The sequence below is a fragment of the Sander lucioperca genome, chromosome 10 (genome assembly GCF_008315115.2).
Source record: "Sander lucioperca isolate FBNREF2018 chromosome 10, SLUC_FBN_1.2, whole genome shotgun sequence".
NCBI classification, from domain to species: domain Eukaryota; kingdom Metazoa; phylum Chordata; class Actinopteri; order Perciformes; family Percidae; genus Sander; species Sander lucioperca.
Genome location: NC_050182.1, coordinates 19354393 through 19375603, shown reverse-complemented (window position 1 = coordinate 19375603; position 21211 = coordinate 19354393). Strand labels below are relative to the sequence as shown.

The 21211-nt window shown below is 43.0% G+C and overlaps 1 protein-coding gene across 1 annotated transcript in view; it reads left to right on the top strand.

Moving 5' to 3' along the window:
• The window catches only part of LOC118496120 (calcium-transporting ATPase type 2C member 1-like), a 64965-nt gene that overhangs the window by 12792 nt on the left and 30962 nt on the right, over nt 1-21211 (top strand). The window contains exons 2-4 of the mRNA XM_036006418.1: nt 14630-14737; nt 16061-16177; nt 19487-19576. Coding sequence (XP_035862311.1) covers nt 14630-14737; nt 16061-16177; nt 19487-19576 — 315 coding nt within the window. The remainder of the gene's footprint in view (nt 1-14629; nt 14738-16060; nt 16178-19486; nt 19577-21211) is intronic.

Genomic DNA, 21211 nt, shown 5'->3' with positions numbered 1-21211 from the left:
TCATTATCCAAGCAGTCGGAAGAGATTAGTAGAGGAGTGTTTTTAGCCTGCAGGAGAGGTGTCGGCTTTCAGCACCTGAGCCAAATCTCAGACCTAATAACTGTAGTTGGATTTTATTTTGGGGATTTTTTTTAACTTGCGCCTGCTCTACCAACTGAGCTAACCCGGCCACGTCTTTTAAGCTTTTTGAGTGTAAAAAGTGAGTTTTTTTTCTCGGCACTGTCGCACCAAATGCTTTTCTCATTGGAAATTGTTGGTTCTTTGTAAATTATAGAGTGCGGTCTAGACCTACTCTATTTGTAAAGTGTCTTGACGTAACTCCTGTTATGATTTATAATAATATTAATATACCGATATATTGCCCAGACCTACAACAAACCTTCAGCCTGTGACTGCAGCTGTCCTCCCGTCCTGAAGCGCACACGCACACACACACACACACACACACACACACACACACACACACACACACACACACACACACACACACACAGTGAGAGTATAAACTTCAGGCCATTTGCGTAGGCTACGGCGAAAGCTCTGTGTGACGACATGACGACAGCCACATTTCAGACGATATCTCGCCTCATATATCGATGTCAATATAATATCTAATGCTAATATAATATCGATATATTGGCCTTCAGCCTGTGACTGCAGCTGTCCTCCCGTCCTGAAGAGGGCAAACCTTGATCCATCAGGTGGAGGTGGGGAGGAGGAAGATCCTCTTTTCTTTTTTCTTTTAAGCTCCTAATCAGAAACAATCCTCTCACCTCTCCACACGCCTCTCCACTCTTCTCCGTTTAACCAAGGACACTTTGTGAAGCAGAGGACGGATGAATCGCTGCTACTTTAGATATTTTAACAAAGGATGAAGAGGTGTAAGGCACCGAGAGGCGAGTAGATCCCGGATGTGTTTTAGCTAACGCTAACTGAGTGGATGGCTGGATGGTTGTCTCTGTGTTAGACGGAGGAAGAGGAAGCCACACCAAACTAGTGTCTGTAGACGGAGGAAGAGGAAGCCACACCAAACTAGTGTCTGTAGACGGAGGAAGAGGAAGCCACACCAAACTAGTGTCTGTAGACGGAGGAAGAGGAAGAGGAAGCCACACCAAACTAGTGTCTGTAGACGGAGGAAGAGGAAGCCACACCAAACTAGTGTCTGTAGACGGAGGAAGAGGAAGCCACACCAAACTAGTGTCTGTAGACGGAGGAAGAGGAAGAGGAAGCCACACCAAACTAGTGTCTGTAGACGGAGGAAGAGGAAGAGGAAGAGGAAGCCACACCAAACTAGCGTCTGTAGACGGAGGAAGAGGAAGAGGAAGAGGAAGCCACACCAAACTAGCGTCTGTAGACGGAGGAAGAGGAAGAGGAAGAGGAAGAGGAAGCCACACCAAACTAGCGTCTGTAGACGGAGGAAGAGGAAGAGGAAGAGGAAGAGGAAGCCACACCAAACTAGCGTCTGTAGACGGAGGAAGAGGAAGAGGAAGCCACACCAAACTAGCGTCTGTAGACGGAGGAAGAGGAAGAGGAAGCCACACCAAACTAGCGTCTGTAGACGGAGGAAGAGGAAGAGGAAGAGGAAGCCACACCAAACTAGCGTCTGTAGACGGAGGAAGAGGAAGAGGAAGCCACACCAAACTAGCGTCTGTAGACGGAGGAAGAGGAAGAGGAAGAGGAAGCCACACCAAACTAGCGTCTGTAGACGGAGGAAGAGGAAGAGGAAGCCACACCAAACTAGCGTCTGTACAGCACCAACTGTCAGCCCAAACCTGATCAAAGGTGAATTAACCTGCTGCTGATTCAGCCCTTGTGTTGTGTGTATTGATTTTTCTGACGTTTTGTCGCTTATTTTGTATCTATCTTTTGACGTTTTCTTTTAGTGTTTTAGAAGTTTATAATCGTTGTTTTTGGCGCTTTTTTTGTCAACGTTTTTGACACTTCCCAACATGTATCACTATTTAATTTTTTTTTTGCATTTTGGAGCTTTTTTCAAAATTTTTATGACTATTTCTGATGTTTTTGTCACTTTGTGTCTTGACGTTTGGTCGCCTATTTTCCAAAAGTTTTTGTTGCTATTTTGACGTTTTCTTCCGGTGTATTAGATGTTTTTATTGTTGTTTTTGGCGCTTTTTTTTTTTATAACATTTTTGTCACTTTTTTTGACATTTTTGTCACTTTTTTTTTTTTTTTCAGTTTTTTTTTCTACATTTTCGCCACTTATTTCGACGTCCTGTGTTTCTGATATGAAGAAACTTTGAAAAACGGGTCAAATTTTAACTGAGGACAACACGAGGGTTAAGTCATGTCTAGGGTTGGAAATCACGTTACGTTGCGTTGCACGGCTCCCGATACACGCCTCACCATACCGATAATATCACCATACAGCAATAATCAATATATTGCTAGATAGGGCTGAAAATAAAATATTTAATTGTGATTATTTTTGACTGATACTGCGATTGCGATATGATTCACGATATTGGAGGGAATTTTATATATATATATATATATATATATATATATATAATTTTATTATTATTTATTTAATTATTTATTTTATTATATTTTATTATATTTTATTATTATTTTATTTATTTAATTATATTATTTTTTATTTTATTATATTTTATTATATATTATTATTATTATTATTATTATTATTATTATTATTATTATTATTATATTTTATTTTTTTTCGTGAGGATCTGTACCAAAACAAAGAGTTTTCTGTAGTCTGTAGGATAGGATTTGTAGGCCGGGACGTCTCTGCTGCACCGCAATATTTCATTCAGAACGGTCTGACACATATTTTGCCTTTACAAATATTGCGCTTCCCTTGTGATTTGAATATTGCACCCTAGTTAGGGCTGGGCAATATTTCAATATGATATTGATATCGTGATATGAGACTAGATATCGTCTTAGATTTTGAAGAATTGTAATATCATTACGTGGTAACTTTAGTCTTTTCCTGGTTTTAAAGGCTGCATTACAGTAAAGTGATGTCATTTTCTGAATTTACCAGACACAGATTTCTATTCTTATTGTATAATGTCAACGGACTTTTTCCAGGAATACATAGTCATGGAAATTTTCCGAAAAGTATTGGTTAAAATGCGTATGGACCCTGTGTTGTGCTGCTCCAGGATACCACTGATTTGACCTCCTCCCTGTAGGTGTTCTCCTCATTGTTGGTTACCAGCCCCACCACAGCCTTGTCATCTGCAAATTTGAATATGGAGTCAGAAGGAGCTTGCACACTGCTCCAACAAACTCCACCAAACACCAACAAACTCCAACAGCTGGGTCAGTGTGGGCCGGCCGTCTGTGTTTGTTGGCGTTTGTTGGATGGAGTTGTTAGAGTTTGACATGTCCAGTCTGGTCTGGTGGAGTTGGTAGAGTTTGACATGTCCAGTCTGGTCTGGTGGAGTTGGTAGAGTTTGACATGTCCAGTCTGGTCTGGTGGAGTTGGTAGAGTTTGACCTGTCCAGTCTGGTCTGGTGGAGTTGGTAGAGTTTGACATGTCCAGTCTGGTCTGGTGGAGTTGGTAGAGTTTGACATGTCCAGTCTGGTCTGGTGGAGTTGGTAGAGTTTGACCTGTCCAGTCTGGTCTGGTGGAGTTGGTAGAGTTTGACATGTCCAGTCTGGTCTGGTGGAGTTGGTAGAGTTTGACCTGTCCAGTCTGGTCTGGTGGAGTTGGTAGAGTTTGACATGTCCAGTCTGGTCTGGTGGAGTTGGTAGAGTTTGACATGTCCAGTCTGGTCTGGTGGAGTTGGTAGAGTTTGACATGTCCAGTCTGTTCTGGTGGAGTTGGAAAATGTCGGACCAATGTCGCCCATTTTCCAACAACTGACCACATTCTAACAGCTGGAAATGCTGTCTCTAAATGGGTGTTTTTTCTGGCAATTAGTGGAGTAACCATAGTGAGTAATTCCTCAAAAGCTTGAGGAGCAAAACAGGCAAAATTCACAAAAGCTGGAGTATCTTCTGAGCGAAGTTCTTGACACAAGTTAGGATAGACACCCTGTTTAGCATGTCGCAATATCCAAGGTTTACACCACAGTCTCCTGCTGGCTCGTCTTGATTGCCGTCTCGCATGTACACGGCTAACAGCTTTACAGGCCAGGTAGACCAGAACTACTTTGGCCACATTCAACAAGGTCTCTACTTTATCCATGTTTTAGTAAACCAGAATTCAAATATGAATGGGAGAACAGTTGTATGTGAACAGTGAGTAGAGGAGCGGACTGAGAACACAGCCCTGGGGAGTGCCAGTGTTAAGGATGGTGGTGGAGGAGGTTGAGATTTCCAAGTCTGACATAGTGGGGTCTGTCGGTGAGAAAGTTCTTAATCCACTTACAGAGGTGAGAGTCCAGGCCAAGTGACAGCAGCTTGTTGACTAGCTTGTTGGAGTTGATGGTGTTAAAAGCTGAACTGAAGTCAACAAAAAGCATCCTGACATAGGTGTGTTGGGGTTCTCCAGGCGAGTGAGGGCAGTGTGAAGTGCAGGTGAGATGGCGTCATCGGTGCATCTGTTGGCTCTGCAGGAAAATTGGTGTTGGTTCAGGTTAACTGGAATGAAGGCCTTGATGCTGTTCAGTACCAATCTCTCAAGACATTTCATTATGACTGGTGTTAATGCTATTGGTCGGTATTCATTCAGACACGTAACAGTTGACTGTTTTGTTACAGGAGTGATGGTAGCAGTCTTTAGGCAGGTAGGAACTCTGGCCTCCTCCGTGTGTGTGTGTGTGTGTGTCTTTGTGTGTGTGTGTAGAGCTGGGCAATGAGATATGAGACTAGATATCGTCTTAGATTTGGTTTTAGGATTAGGGTTAGAATTAGGTTATGGTAAGGGTTAAGGTTAGGCATTTAGTTGTGATGGTTAAGGTTAGGGTAAGGGACTAGGTGTGTGTGTGTGTGTGTGTGTGTGTGTGGGCTCCTTTAGAGGACTCAGGTTATTACATTATTAACCAGCTGCTCGTCCGTCATGACTGTCAGTACTGAACTCTTTCCTCTGCTGAGTTTACATTCAGTTTGTTTATTTATCACGTCGGGCTGCTGGGTGTACGGTTACCTTCACCCAAAGTCCAACGCCTATTAGCCTGTCAGCGTTGGCGGCGTCAGGTTCGAGTGTCCAGTAAGCCGCTGAGCATTTGGTTGCAGTTTTCTCTTCTTCACACTCTGGCTGTGAGAGAAAATATTGAAAGTAGACGAGAAATACCTGGAGCTGTAGCCACAGGTCAGGGATACACGTTTGTTCTCACACTGCTCCGCAGGTAAAAGTTTGAAGTTAAGGTTGTTATGAGGAAAATACAAGCTTTGCTCTTTAATTCTTCCCCACCGAGATACATCCTTCTTGTCCAGAGATTGAACTGGTGACCATTTAGGCTACATTTACTGTACAGTGCTATGTTTTGGTTAAAGAGGAATATATTCTGCTGAGTTTCCCCCTCTCATTCCTCCTGCTCTGGTGTTCCCCCCTCTCATTCCCCTGCTCTGGCGTTTCCCCCCCTCTCATTCCCCCTGCTCTGGCGTTTCCCCCCTCTCATTCCCCCTGCTCTGGTGTTTACCCCTCTCATTCCCCCTGCTCTGGCGTTTCCCCCCTCTCATTCCCCCTGCTCTGGCGTGTCCCCCTCTCATTCCCCCTGCTCTGGCGTTTCCCCCTCTCATTCCTCCTGCTCTGGCGTTTCCCGCCTCTCATTCCCCCTGCTCTGGCGTTTCCCCCTCTCATTCCCCCTGCTCTGGCGTTTCCCCCTCTCATTCCCCCTGCTCTGGAGTTTCCCCCCTCTCATTCCCCCTGCTCTGGCGTTTCCCCCTCTCATTCCCCCTGCTCTGGCGTGTCCCGCCTCTCATTCCCCCTGCTCTGGCGTTTCCCCCTCTCATTCCTCCTGCTCTGGCGTTTCCCGCCTCTCATTCCCCCTGCTCTGGCGTTTCCCCCTCTCATTCCCCCTGCTCTGGCGTGTCCCCCTCTCATTCCCCCTGCTCTGGCGTTTCCCCCTCTCATTCCCCCTGCTCTGGTGCTGATATATCGGTCGGGCTCTAGTTAAAACACTCCCGAGGAACGAACACGTGTTTTTCCTGGGTGAAAGTCTTTTGTTTTTCCCGGGCAGTGAACTCTGCTCCCTGGCTTGAAAGCTCTGTCTTATGTTGACACCACATTGTGTTATTTCATTTTGCTCTTTTCCATTTGAATATTGAAGTTTTATAAAGAAGTATTTTGGCATATGCCTGGCCCAGTGGCTCTAGATCCATGGTATCAGAAGGAGGGATTTAATTCTTGCATGTTTGTTTAGTTTGTGCATGATCAAAAAACATCCCCGCTCTATTTTATTTTTATTTTGGGGATTATTCAGGGGAACATGATTCTACGTTTGCCATAGACGAGTAGAAGGCAACACGCACACCACTTCTTTAGTCTCCTTTTGTGGTGGAGGAAAAGAATTCCCCCGACGATCCATTTCCAAAGAAATGGAAAATCCCCTACACACTAGTCACCTCGGCATTGACGTATTTCGACGTTGTTTCGGTCACATGGACCTTTCCCAAGACCCACCCTGTTGTTCTTTCTAAGAAGAAGTTGAAATTTGATAACGATGATGTACACTTTACTGCCAAGTGTTTGACAAGCTCTTCATAGACACATGAAAAATGAGCTGATAACGTGAAGAGTTTTTTAAACCCCAGTGGAGTTATTTTCTTTTCTTTTTTGGGCGGAGCTGCAGTCCTTTAAACGCTGCCAGGATGCAGTCAGCGTCCTTCCACCTCCTCCTTCCTCTCTGAACATCAAGTCTTCTGTCCCTTTCTGCTCGCTGGAAGGAAATAATAATCATAATAATGGTGCATGAGCAGGCTAGCCTGACAAGCCAGCCCCACATCCAGATGTTGGGTCTGGGAACTAGGGTTGGGTACCGTTTGGATTTTTACGATTCCGATGCCAAACCGGTACTTTTAAAACGATTCCGATTCCTAAACCGATTTCTTGAAAAACTGAAAAATGACATCAAAGAAAGGCTCTTTTATGGAGTTTTTTTAAAATTGAAAATTATTTAAATGTAACAATATATTAACGTTTTAAAGTACTTAAATATATAATAAGGAAACCTAAGTCACCTAATGATAATAATACTAATGTATACTTTATTAATCCCGCAAGGGGAAATTACAATACCTAACACATAACTACAATAATTTAACAAATAACAGTTACACTATTAACAAGTAAGAACTAAATAAATGTTGTTGAGTTGGTATGCCAACCAGCTTCAAACTTCAGCAGTTCTTTTGCATAAAAATGACCATATTTGCTTCTCTGGTGAGATACTACACCTCTCCTGACTTATGGGATGTCCTGCACAGGAGAAAACTCTCAGGTGGTGTCCCAGAGGCCTGGACACACAGGGAGGAGTTGACAGACAATACCACCAGGCTACAGGGTCTGGTCCTGAACGATAGACTAGCAGAGCGTAATATGTTGACTAGCGATCACGTGCAGTGAATGGTTAATATGCCTTTACGTCCGTTTTGGTGAGCCCAGAGGGAAAATATGGCATTTTAAAAGTAGCCTACATTAACGATAGCTAGCTAACAGTAGACTACAGAGAAAGTGTGATATTTTTACGTCCGTTTCGGAGCGTGTACAAAAAGCCGTCTGTCAGCTGTGATTGTAGAGTGCACGTCGGGGGAATAGCCCGGACACGCGAGTCGCGAGCGGGCACGTGCGCCACTCGGCGTAAAAGGGAGAAAGAAAAAAGAGTCTGCCGCTGTCCGGAGCGACAGAGGGAAAATATTTCAGTCGGAACCGAAATGAGGAACCGAAATTTGCATTCTAATCCGGTCCGAATACTACCGTTTGCGCAGGAACCGGTTCCATAGTGGAACCGGGTTTCGGTACCCAACCCTACTGGGAACTCCCCATTGGCTGGGCTCAATCTGAGGGGCGGGATAAACAGTTGTCTTTCAAATTCCCTCTGCACGCAACAGGATAGCGCTACAACCAACCAGAGCAACGCTAGTTGATAGATTAAACTTTAAACTCTGAACACATCTTCCTTTTTTTAAGAATGACTTCAGTGGCGTTCTTTGTTCTTTTCTCAAAGAAAAGCTGAACTCCAAGTCTTCCAGAGTCGCGGCCAAAGCCGACTCCAAAGACCGCTGTTCACCAGCAGCAGCATCCATCTTCTTTGTTTCCAAGTAGCAGGGAATTCACGCGGAACCGTCGCAACTCTGCCGTCATTATGTTAAGCCCCGCCCAACGACTCTATACACGATGTGATTGGCCTGACCAGAGTTTGGTTTTTCCAGCTCGCAAGCCAACTGAGAGTTGCTAGACTGACCCTGACTGCAAATTACATTTGCTGCTGCTAGAGTGGTCTAGATTTCTAGGCTAGGATCAGGGTTTTCCCTGCTACTGTAAAGGGCTTTTCACACCTTCTATGATAGGCCTGCAACTATAATATAATGATTATTTTCAATGTTGATTTTTTTCTTTTCTATATATATTTTACTTTTTTTTTTTCAAAGTTTGACATTTTTTCACCCTTGACTGGTTTTTTTCCAATGTTTTTTCTGAAAAAAATTAAAATAATTTTGTATTTGTATAGGGGCCAGTAAAAATTTACTTCGGGCAAGTAACGTAAACACTTTCTCACTCTTTTCAAGGTTTTTACTTTACTTGTCCAAAAAAACTAAAAAAAAAAAAAAAAAAAACCTTAACGTTGAACCCTGACTCAGATTTTTCTCATTCAGGATAAAAAAAAAGTTTGATTATTATTTAGTTTAGTTTGGGAATTATGTTCGTAACAACACGCTGTTGGATGCTGTCCTCCTCTCCTACCCTTTCTTCAGTGCCTAACAAATCTATCTCTCTCTCTCCCAGTGACCCTGTCCTTCTGCTTGAGCTGCACTGGTTGAAGCCTGAAAATATTGTAAACAAATTAATAACATAACTAATTCCACTGGTCGGACTGTGGAGCTCTGTTTCAGACTGATGCCTCCGGTTCAGGCTGGTCCTCATCCTCAACACGTGCCTTTTTCAGTCGCGGAAAATACTTTTCAATACTCTGGATTGAAGCAGCAAACATTCAGTGTAAGAGTAGAAAGATGACATAACATTATTTATAATATGTTTATTTAATTCACAGCTGCTACATATAGTGTTTTGACCTCAACAACCCAACCGCGTTTTACCGCAAACTTGCGACTAGTTAACTTTCTAAAGCGGGCGCAATCGCTTGTTTGCTAAGAGTCGGGTCGGGACTCCAACATTAACACACTGACAACATTGTATTCAGAATGTAAAATATGTTTTATAGCACTTTTTAATGTGTGATTGTGTAAAGGTGTTCACGAGATACCAGCCTTTAATGAACTTGTGAATTTCGCCAGCCGTCTTCTCTCCTTTATGGAGACAGATGCTGTGTGTGTGTGTGTGTGTGTGTGTGTGTGACGCAAGTGACAGAGAGACGGAGGAGAGCAGGGAAAGGAAATGTAGCTGAACGTGTTTTATAGAAAAAGAATAACGAAACGCAATGTGCGGCGGCCGGTGTTGATGGTGCGGCGCACCGCCACGCATTAGTCTGTGTGTGGGAAACACTGAAGGTGCAGGCTGAGGCGGATCATGTTTAATCTTTTGTTATGAAGAGTATTCTGGGACGCATTAACAATAGTTGATTTCACTTTTTATCGTTAAATCTGTCTGCTGGGATAGAGCTTCTGTTAGTTGTTTTGGCATGGTGATGAATTAGTGAAACGCACTGTGTGTGTGTGTGTGTGTGTGTGTGTGTGTGTGTGTGTGTTGATCCCACCCAACTGTTCTTGTTTTCATGTTGTTGTCTTTTAGCAGTAATCAACTTTTATTGTTTAGGGCCAAATCCGTAAGGTATTTTTGATAGCTTAATCGTTTTATATCATTTTAGGGTGACCTCTTACCACCAGGCCAGGGACAGCGGATGTACCGTTAAATAGCCTCCAGGCTAATTCTGGCACATTTTCACTTTTATGTCGTATTAGTGTGCATTGTCCCTGACACCCGTCATTGACATAATGCATTCCCTAGCCCCTTAACCTAACCTTAACCATCACAACTAAATGCCTAACCTTAACCCTCACCCTAACCCTAACCCTAACCTAATTCTAACCCTAATCCTAAAACCAAGTCTTAACCCTCAAACAGACCTTTAAACTTGTGGGGTCCAGCATTTTGGCCCCACAAGGCTGTCGGGACCCCACAAGTATACTGTATTCCTGGGTTTCGGACCCCACAAATATAGTTAAACAAGAACACACACACACACACACACACACACACACACACACACACACAGCTGAACTGTCAGACCAGATAACAAACAGGGCGCAATAACAAAGACATACATGGACATGCACATAAACAGCATTGCTGGGATGATAACAAGCAACGTACTATTTCCTTAACTAAGCACTAGTGAAACAGACACACAGGCAGAGCACAAAAAACACAGACAGACACCGCAGGAGAGACGAGACGGCAAGCAGCAGTGCTGACTACTTGTTAGCCACTTCTTTAAGTTAAGTTTAAAAGAGGCATACATTTAAAAAAAACTCTAATGTGACTTGGGATAGAGTTCCACCCACGTAGTAGCCTTGAAAAAATCATTTTGACTAAATGCACTCCTCCTTCACGGGACAATGCAGTCGCCTCTCGCTGCACTGTGCACCGTGCGGCTCTGTGAGCAGTTGGTGTGGACGTGATGATGTTACACCACCGCTGCTCAGTGTCTCCGGCTGCGTCGGTCTGTGGTCGGTTGTACGGCGCGGAGGGGAACGTGAGTTCATCTGCTTTTCAGTTTTGTTCTGATCTATTTAGAAGTTATTTGTGTTCGGAGAAAAAAAAAAAAAAGCTGGTTTGATTTGCATTGATATGGATCTTATCTCAGTTAGCTATTAGGCTAACTGAAATAAAACCATGCCAATCTCTAGGTATGGTGAAGGGTATGTGATGATGTGGGGTATGGTGAAGGGTATGTGATGATGTGGGGGTATGGTGAGGGTAGTGATGGGGGTATGGTGAGGGTATGGATGAGTGGGGGTATGGTGAAGGGTATGTGATGATGTGGGGGCCAAGGGAACTTTATCAGGATGCATAGTATCCTGGATCCATGAAATAACTGGCCTTTCAAAATAAAAATCTGCCTTCCTCTATGGGAATTTAACATAGGGGTGTGTATAATTATGGCCCCTGTATTTTAAGGAAGAACATTTATTTATTTACATTATTCATTCACAAAACAAATTGGTGTCCTTAAAAGGTTGGATTTTTCCTCATTTTTTTAATTAAGGCATTAAGATCAATTTCCAAAAGATGATTTTTTTATTCCTCTTTTTACTCAACTTTAGCATGGGTATGAATACTTATGAGCAGGACTGTGTATGTATGTATGTATGTATATATATATATATATATATATATATATATATATATATATATACACACACACAGTATCTCACAAAAGTGAGTACACCCCTCACATTTTAGTAAATATTTCATTATATCTTAATGGGACACCACTGAAGAAATTACACTTTGCTCCAATGTAAAGTATGAAGTGTACAGCTTGTATAACAGAGTAAATGTGCTGTCCTCTCAAAATAACTCAACACACAGCCATTGATGTCTAAACCGCTGGCAACAAAAGGGAGGACACCCCTATGTTAAATTCCCATAGAGGAAGGCAGACTTTTATTTTGAAAGGCCAGTTATTTCATGGATCCAGGATACTATGCATCCTGATAAAGTTCCCTTGGCCCCCACATCATCACATACCCTTCACCATACCCCCACATCATCACATACCCTTCACCATACCCCCACATCATCACATACCCTTCACCATACCCCCACATCATCACATCCCCTTCACCATACCCCACATCATCACATACCCTTCACCATACCCCACATCATCACATACCCTTCACCATACCCCCACATCATCACATACCCTTCACCATACCCCCACATCATCACATACCCTTCACCATACCCCCACATCATCACATACCCTTCACCATACCCCCACATCATCACATCCCCTTCACCATACCCCACATCATCACATACCCTTCACCATACCCCACATCATCACATACCCTTCACCATACCTAGAGATTGGCATGGTTTTATGTCAGTTAGCCTAATAGTTGGTTTGATTTGCATTGAGAGATTACTTTATGGAAAAGTACCCCATGCCATTTTTTCGGGGCATTTTAGGCCTTAATTTCCTCAGGACAGATGAAGACATGAAAGGAGAGAGAGAGAGAGGGGGAATGACATGCAGCAAAGGGCTGCATGTCAGAGTTGAACCCGCGGCCACTGCGTTGAGGAGTAAACCTCTATATATGGGTGCGCGCTCTACCAACTGAGTTAACCCTGCCTGTTTGATAAAAATATACCGGACGGACAGTAGCTTAACCCTTGTGTTGTCTTCCCGGTGACCGTGCACTTGTTGTCATCCCGGGATGAACACCTTTTTGGCGCCTTTTCTGACATTTATATCCCTTTCTTCAACACTTTTGATGCCTTTTTTTTCGACGTTTTTCATGCTTTTGTTACCCAACCACCCACCAAACACCACTAACACCAAGTTATTACCACTAGGTTTACACTTATTTTTGGAATTCATGGACAATAATCCTCATTCGTAGGAAATTATACCTAATTTTTGAGTTAAAAAAGCATAAATTATGAAATAATTAGACTAATATTAGAGGAACGTATGTTGATGGATAATCAGAGACTTCAAAGAGTCAAAGTTTAGTCAGAATACAGTTTTTTGAAACCATTTCAATTTTTTTGAAACGCTAAAACTTAAATAAAATATCCAAAATTCACAATTTAACACAGCGGCCGCAGGCTCGACTCCACTCGCAACACCACACATGCGGTCCTTTGCTGCATGTCATTCCCCCTCTCTCTCCCCTTTCATGTCTTCAGCTGTCCTGTCAAATAAAGGCCTAAAATGCCCAAAAAATAATCTTAGGGGGGGGGGAATTTAAGAATTTAATTCATACACAACAAAAAGGAACCAAAAAAGCAAGGCAACATTGAACTAATGAAGAACTACCTTAAGTGCAAAGGAATGTATTTGAATTGCCTTGTTGCTGAAAGGTGGAAGTAAAGTTGCCTTGCCTTACAACCTCAGCCTGTCAGTCAGGCCCCAGGGCAGAGACACCACTGTTGTGCCTGCTTGTCTCAGAGGAAGTGTAACGTCAACAGCACCGCGACTGCTTTCGGCTCTCCACTAATATCATATCACAGCAAACGCTGTCTGCGTGAAGTTATGAAAAACTTGAAACCACTTTATTGGCATTGCTGTGTGTGTGTGTGTGTGTGTGTGTGTGTGTGTGTGTGTGTGTGTGTGTGTGTGTGTGTGTGTCGGAGCTCCGCTCTCTGTCAATATGCAGAGAGAACAGATAAGCTTGCGCGCTTTTGGAATTGAAATTTGGCACCGGAAGATAAATGATTTTTCGATTTTTGACGACGTAGTTAAGGCGGCAGGCTGGTGTTGCTAAGGCAGCCCGCCTTAGCTGCAAAGTGCTGTTGGAAACCCTGAGATCAGAGGATGTTGATGGATAATTATAGATATGTCAAAGTTTAATCAGGATACTGTGTTTTAAAACAATCAAAATTCAATGAAAGTAATCATTGATTTTTACCTGAAGAGGTAAACATTAACATCCATCGTTTAGGAGCTGGTATTGATATCACAGTGTCGGTACCGGTTAGAGTCCGGATCGGGACGAATTCTTCTGTCTGAGCCCGGCCCGCGTCCAACCGAGCCGTGACCGAACCCGGCCCGAGCCCGACAGGCATTAAGATATTTCTGTCCGAGCCCGACACAGTTAAAATCTCTTTTTTTCTCATACTATGTGACGTACTAATGACACATGTAGGCTACGTTTTTGTGTGGAAAGCTTTTATTAAGCAGCTGTAGGAAGGCATTCAGAAATGTCAACAGATGAGGTCATCAGCTCACACGGGGCAACAAGCTCACGTTAATAATCTGTTTAATTTAAAATGTTCAACGTGTTAACCTTTCCTGATCGGTTCTTTTCCGACCGTGGTCAGAAAACCAGGAGAGACTGGTTACCTCCAGGGCCGACGTTATATAACCTCAGGGTTAAAATCCTGTTTCTGGTGAGCAGATGAATGAACTTGGCTTTCAGTCTGGAGTTTATCTCAGACACCACACACACTGTGTACAAAACTTAAACTGATTCCACCAACTCTGCTCCGGTCACATCTACACGTCTGCTTCCTCTTTCTCTATCTCTCTTCTGCCCACTTTACACACACACACTGAGCTCTCTTAAAGGAGCCGCAGCACCATTTTGCAACAAATGCCTTATCTCGCTGATGTGACCGAGCCCGGCCCAAACCCGACCATAATTTCTAAATATCTGTCCGAACCCGGCCCGGCCTGTTGGGCTGTTGCCTTAGTACCGGTACTGGAAGTTTTTGAACGATAACCTGCCGTACTTCACACAGAGAAATGTCCTCGAGCGCTGTGAAGAAGAATCTGTTTCCTGCGTGTCCTTTTTAGAAAGAAAAAAACCCAACCTGTGTGTGTTTGTGTTTGTGTTGCAGCTTTCCGAGGAGAGACAACAATTGAGTGAAGATGAGACCATGGTCCCGGTACTGACCTCCAGAAAAGCCAGCGAACTCCCCGTCAACGAAGTCGTGTGTGTCCTGCAGGTACGCCGTCCTCAAGCTTGATTTATACTTAAAACTAGGGCTGTCAAACGATTACAAATTTTTAATCGCTGAATTTCTATAGTTAATCGCGATTAATCGCTTATGTTATCACATGATTAAAATTCTATTATTTTGCATTTCAGAACAGTTTTTAAGTCCATATTAACAATCGAAAGCAATTCTTACCAGTCTATCCTGATTGGGAATCAAATGAATGCAAAGAAAGTCACTTTATGAACTTGATTTTAAGATTTGTTATTATTTATTTACTGTAAACAAAAGAAAAATGTGTGAATCTGTCATTTTTGCACAAGTACCTAACTAAAAAACTAAAAATCCCTATCCTTACTAGAGTCAATATAGTGTTTAGGAACTCCTAAATAATGTTGATTACTCACTGACGTCCAGTGAAAATTAATCGCATCACGTCGGCCCTTAATCGCATCGCGATTAACGCGTTAACGCTGACAGCCCTACTTAAAATGTAAAATCTACATATTATGTGAATCCACCCCCCCCCCCACCTCTAATTGTTATGTATCAGAACACCGAGGCAAATTCCCCGTATGTGACTGAAAACCTATTTTGATAATAAACGTGATTTTCTCAAACGTCTTTTTATTAAAGCATACGATTTGACATACAATTCACTTGTACATTCTAAGAATTTTTTTATAAGTAATTCAATAAATCAAATAAACAGTAAACTTGAAGTGGTGCAACATTAAAGCAAGGCAAAGCATTATAAATAAGAAAATAAATAAATAAATAAATAAATAAAAGACAAGTAACAACAATAATACAAAAACAGTGGCAAGAACACTACCAGGCTGACCGCGATCCCCCACATTATCCCATCCCCCCCGTCTACCCATCTAACCCCTCCCTATGTATCTCCACCCCATCCACCCTCCCTCACAGAGGCCTTCACTCTAATACCATTATCAGAATATATATATAAAGAATATCATTATATCATGTGCTAGGATGCAGACTGTTGTACTGGAATTGTAGTTTTGAGGTATGATATAAGGGGTTTCCATGTTTTATTGAATAAGTTGAGCCTGTCTTTCAATGTATACCTTGTCCTTTCTAAATGAAGTGTGTTAGTTAAATCCTCTAACCACATCTTAGAAGTAGGTACAGTTGTGCTCTTCCATAAGATGAGGATTAATCTCTTTGCTATTATGAAACAATAAGAGAGAAAGCGCTGCTGTGCCACACTAAGTTTCCTGAAGGTCTCCAATATTCCAAGAATGATGAACAAGGGCTCAGGTTTGATTGAAGTATTTATGAATAAACATGATTTTATGCGGCTGACAGGCGGACCTGCAGTTGGGTCTGACCCAGGGCGAGGTGAGCCGGAGGAGAGCCTACCACGGCTGGAACGAGTTCGACATCAGTGAAGACGAGCCGCTATGGAGGAAGTACATCTCACAGGTAACAAATGCATCACGTTAAATGGTGTCTCTAAAGCCCAGTTCAGGCCAAAGTAGGGATGCACCGAATCCAGATTTTTGGGATTCAGCCGAATACCGAAAACACTGGTTAAGATTCCGCCAAATCCGAATACTGAATCCTCCTCCCATCCTCAGTCCATTAACACAGTAAACACATTAATGAAGTAAACGTCCACAGCCTCTAAAATCGTTAAATGTAACAACTTAATGTTGAATTCATGCGCTCTTTTCACGTCGAAGGAAAGCACATTGCTATCGCCAGATGAGTGACAGTTTTGTTTTTCAGTCAATTTTCGCTAACCAGTGTATGATGAAGGCATGTTCAGTGTTGGGTGGGTGAAATTAGAAAGCTACCGTTAGATAACGAGCAGCAGCCGGCCGTTCGGTCGCTCCGCTCCCACTGTAAGGAGAACAGCTGACAGCCCGGGAGAGGCACTGTCTGGTTAACACCAGTTTTTAGCTGTGACTGTCCTTCCTTTGCCGTACCTGAAGTTGCTGCATTTTGGCTGCTGTCTGTAGGTTCCTTCATGCACAACTCGTATTATTTTGGATGTTTCGTACCAGATGTTGTAACAGCGGTGATGTTGTGTATAGTTTAGGGTCCTCGCCACCACCAGACTAATCAGCATTGCAGATTGAACATGTAGCTGGACTTGAATGGCCTTCTTTTGACTGAAAGTACTGACAAACTACACTTTTTCTGCTCACGAGTTACATTTCCACTTTCTCACAGCCTACTGCATTGAAGGCTCCACCTACGTAAACATCTTCCCGTAATCAACGGCGCCGTCATTACGTCGACCAGCGTAGTGCAAGCGTAGGGTTCGGTTTGTAAAAAAAAACCCTGTCAAAAAGCCCAATATTCAGCCGAATCCTGGATTCGGTGCATCCCTAGACCAAAGATTCCCAACAAGACGAGTGTAAACTTGCTGCTAGTTGCAACGCGTTGGGCCGCAGCGTTTCTAAAACCTGCCAGTTCACACCAATGAGACGAGACGGTGTATCATCTCCATAGCAACGCCTCTTTGTACTTCCGTTCTAACTTCAGACTGCCAGGCTTTATGTAGCTGGATATATCATTTGTTGTGTCTAAATATGAATGTGGATAACGTTGGTGATCGTGAGATGCTTTCTACAGTTATATTTCTAGTGATGAATCAGCGAAAACAGGTTTTGTTTCTCTGATTCACGGCTTTGTCCGAGGCGCTCCCTCTCCTCAGTCACTCTCTAGCTCGCTCCACCGTACGTGCTCGCGGGCGCACGTTGAGCCTCCGTTAACAGTTTGTAACAGAAATAAAATGGATTCTGGATACTTTTATTGTAGCTGACTTTACAAGATGACTTCTCTATTGGCTGTTGATTCAGGAGACGTCTCTTACGGTCTAAAACCAGCCTCTGGAGACTCCACCAGATCGGTCGCAGCGACACCATCAGCTGGTTTGAGTCGAGCTGAGACGGGTTCAGACCGCTGAATCTTTGGTCTGAACTGGGCTTAATATAGGAATGTGCTTTAGGGCTGTCAACGAATACTCTAAATTCGAATAAGTATTTGTCTGCCCCGCACGTTCTTGCCTTTTAACGTTTAGCTTACGTCTGATTGAAGCCCAGTGGGTCGGACAGAGTGTTCACAGCGAGCGAGTCGGCGTGTTGGTGGCGTTTCTATCATGCGGCCGGTGCTACCGGAAGTAAACAAACTAGGGTTGTGAGAGAGAGAGAGAGAGGAGATATTCAAAACGTCATTATGGGCCAATTTTGACAGCCCTTATGTTTTAGAGTGCCAGTTTTCAGACAAAGCAACCAGTGAAAACTGTTGTATCTTTCACAGTTTATTTGTTAGTTTTCTCAACACTCAAACACCGTAAACTGTGTGTTCTCACTGCACAAAGTAGACGGCAGTTTGTCATTTCCTAATCTGGCTTATCAGAGTCTCAAGAAGCCCTTCACACATCCAGCAGCAGCCTGAACGCAGCTCCAGGATAAAGCCAACATACTATTTTTATCTTGTGCCGCGAGGCTCGTCATGTTCCAGAGCAGCATTGTTTTGTCACGGGAACACGATGTCAACTCGGACAGAATACACACATTTATTTACCAGAGCTAGGTATTCATGTTCATATTTTATACGTTTTTATATTTAGTATATAACACCATAACAGCTCATATATGAATGCAGACAGTCAGAATGTAGATGTCATTTTACATTCACATACAGAATACAGAGGAAAGAAGGAAAGGAAGGGAGGATACAGAGGAGAGAAGGAAGGGAGGATACAGAGGGGAGAAGGAAGGGAGGATACAGAGGAGAGAAGGAAAGGAAGGGAGGATACAGAGGAGAGAAGGAAAGGAAGGGAGGATACAGAGGAGAGAAGGAAAGGAAGGCAGGATACAGCCTGAAGAAACAGCCTCAGTTCCAGGTGTGAATGTGATCACGTTGCTGCAGGGTGTCGACACATTGTTCTTGAGAAATCGGACGGTGTCACTAACCGATTACGGAGGAGTAACCTAACCCCAGCAGGTCTGTGAATAATGTGAGGAGCTCAAGTTTTCTCTGCTGCTGCGTTCAGGTGTTGATGACGTTGATGTGAAAAACCGGGTCATTTGGATACCGGAGCTGAAAATAGAGCCCAGTGAGCTCCACCTTTTCGCTACGGATGACACTTGTTTCAGCTTGTCATACATCATGGAAAAACACACACGTTGGTACTTCAGTCTTTGTGGGAAGCTGTGGGAAGCCGTGGGAAGCCGTGGGAAGCCGTGGGAAGCCGTGGGAAGCGGAAACCTGAGCTGGGAATGACGTCCCACCCGAGTTGAATATGTTCCATTTAGAAATCAGATTTTCCTTGTTTTCATTAGCTCTAGCCAGGTTAGCCGTTGTTGGCGATGCCAGTTGGCAACGCAGTAGGCAGTTTTTTGTGTGCATGCAAATAGCGTAACTTCCACATGCTTGTTGCTACGTACAAAAAGGACTCCCCACCTAAATTACTCTAAACTCTAGGAGGTACAAAATCAGTAGAGCTGCCCCTGGTGGAGTAGCTGTGAACATCTCTCACTCACTGTTAAAATAATCGATTAAATATTTGGGGACAGCCCCATGCACAGTCCTGTGTACCATGCACAGGTGAATCTGAGTGACTTGATCTTCTACTTTTAACATTTACTCATCAACATTTTCTAATGCGATACTTCAAAATGTGCATACAAATACGTTGATGGAAACACGACCAGTGACGTGTCTCTCTTTCTGTCTCTTTCTGTCTCTTTCTGTCTCTTTTTCTCTCCCTCTCCGCAGTTCAAAGATCCTCTCATCCTGTTGCTGTTGGCGTCGGCCGTCATCAGCGTTCTCATGCACCAGTTAGATGACGCCATCAGCATCACTGTGGTACGTTAACACCTCGCACTAAAATAACAGCACACTTTGTTTGTTTTGTCCTTTTTTTCCCCCCTCCTTTCTTGAGAAAACGCCCCTGAGACCTGCAGTTCTTGTGAAGTTATTAATAGGTTTTTATTTTATGGCAGCGTCATATGTGGAGAAGATGTGGCTACATTCACTGCCTGCAGTTTAGATTATACTAGGCCGATTTTGGCCTGTGGTTTTTCTGCTTGTAGTATTCTCTAGAACCATTGTACCCCAAAATTACTTACAGGAGGACCCCAATGCACTTTATATGCAACTCCACTATATAGCCCACTACTGACTTGTGTACTTCTACTTCAGAGGAGAACATTGTACTACATTTACCTGACAAGAGAACGTTGCAGATTCAGATTTTACTCACAAAATATCGCAATTAAAATGTGGAGTAATCACGTACATATTGTTTAGGCTAGAAATGCCTTTTTATTGAGTTTCCTCTTAGCAAAACGCTGTGAGTGAATTTAAGCTGGGCTTTTATTGTGAAGGGTATAGACACGGAAGAGCCAGCGTTATGTCAGCACTTTTTTCTCAAGATTTTTCCCTCAACCTTTATTGTTCGGTCGTTTTAGTTTCATTCACAGTTCATTAATATCAGATATCCAACGCTGTCCAAAATGCTCCAAACTCCAAGTTCATCGGGTACCCAGGAAACCAAGTGGGAAGTAGATCGGATGAACGGTTTATGAGATATTTCAAAGACAGACAGACACACACACACACACACACACACACACACACACACACACACACACACACACACACACACACACACACACACACACACACACATTCCCTAGCCCCTTACCCTAACCTTAACCATCACCACTAAATGCCTAACCTTAACCCTTACCCTCACCCTAACCATAACCTAATTCTAACCCTAATCCTAAAACCAAGTCTTAACCCTCAAACAGACCTTTAAACTTGTGGGGTCCAGCATTTTGGGCCCCACAAAGCTGTGCAGACCCCACAAGTATACTGTATTCCCCGGTTTTTGGACCCCACGAAAATAGTAAAACAAGCACACACACACACACACACACACACACACACACACATACACACACACACACAGACACACACACACACACACACACACACACACACACACACACGCACACACACACACACACACACACACACACACAGACACGGACACACACACACACACACACACACACACACAGATTTCCCAATGTATTAGAGAGATATTTAAATAATCTTTTTGGATCCTTGTGATAAATGTTGCAGCAGTGAATAATTGCATTGTTAATGTGCAGCATTAAAAGAACGACAAATATGTATCAAAATGTAAACTAGGGCTCTGCAATTAGTCAAATTTTGATCGTGATTTTGATTTTGGCTCCTAACGATCACAGAAACAATGCAATCGATAAATTGTTTAGCAGATGATGTTTAGCAAGTAAACTTTCATACTTACTCTACTCTTACTCAGTCAACATTTTAAAATATTGTTTATTTAAGGGAATTCAACAAGTTCAACAGGAAATGTATGAAAGGAAATGTCTCAGTTTAAAGTGTAAACTGTTAATAAACAATTATGTATATGTAAAGATGTATAAACTTGACCCTCGGTCT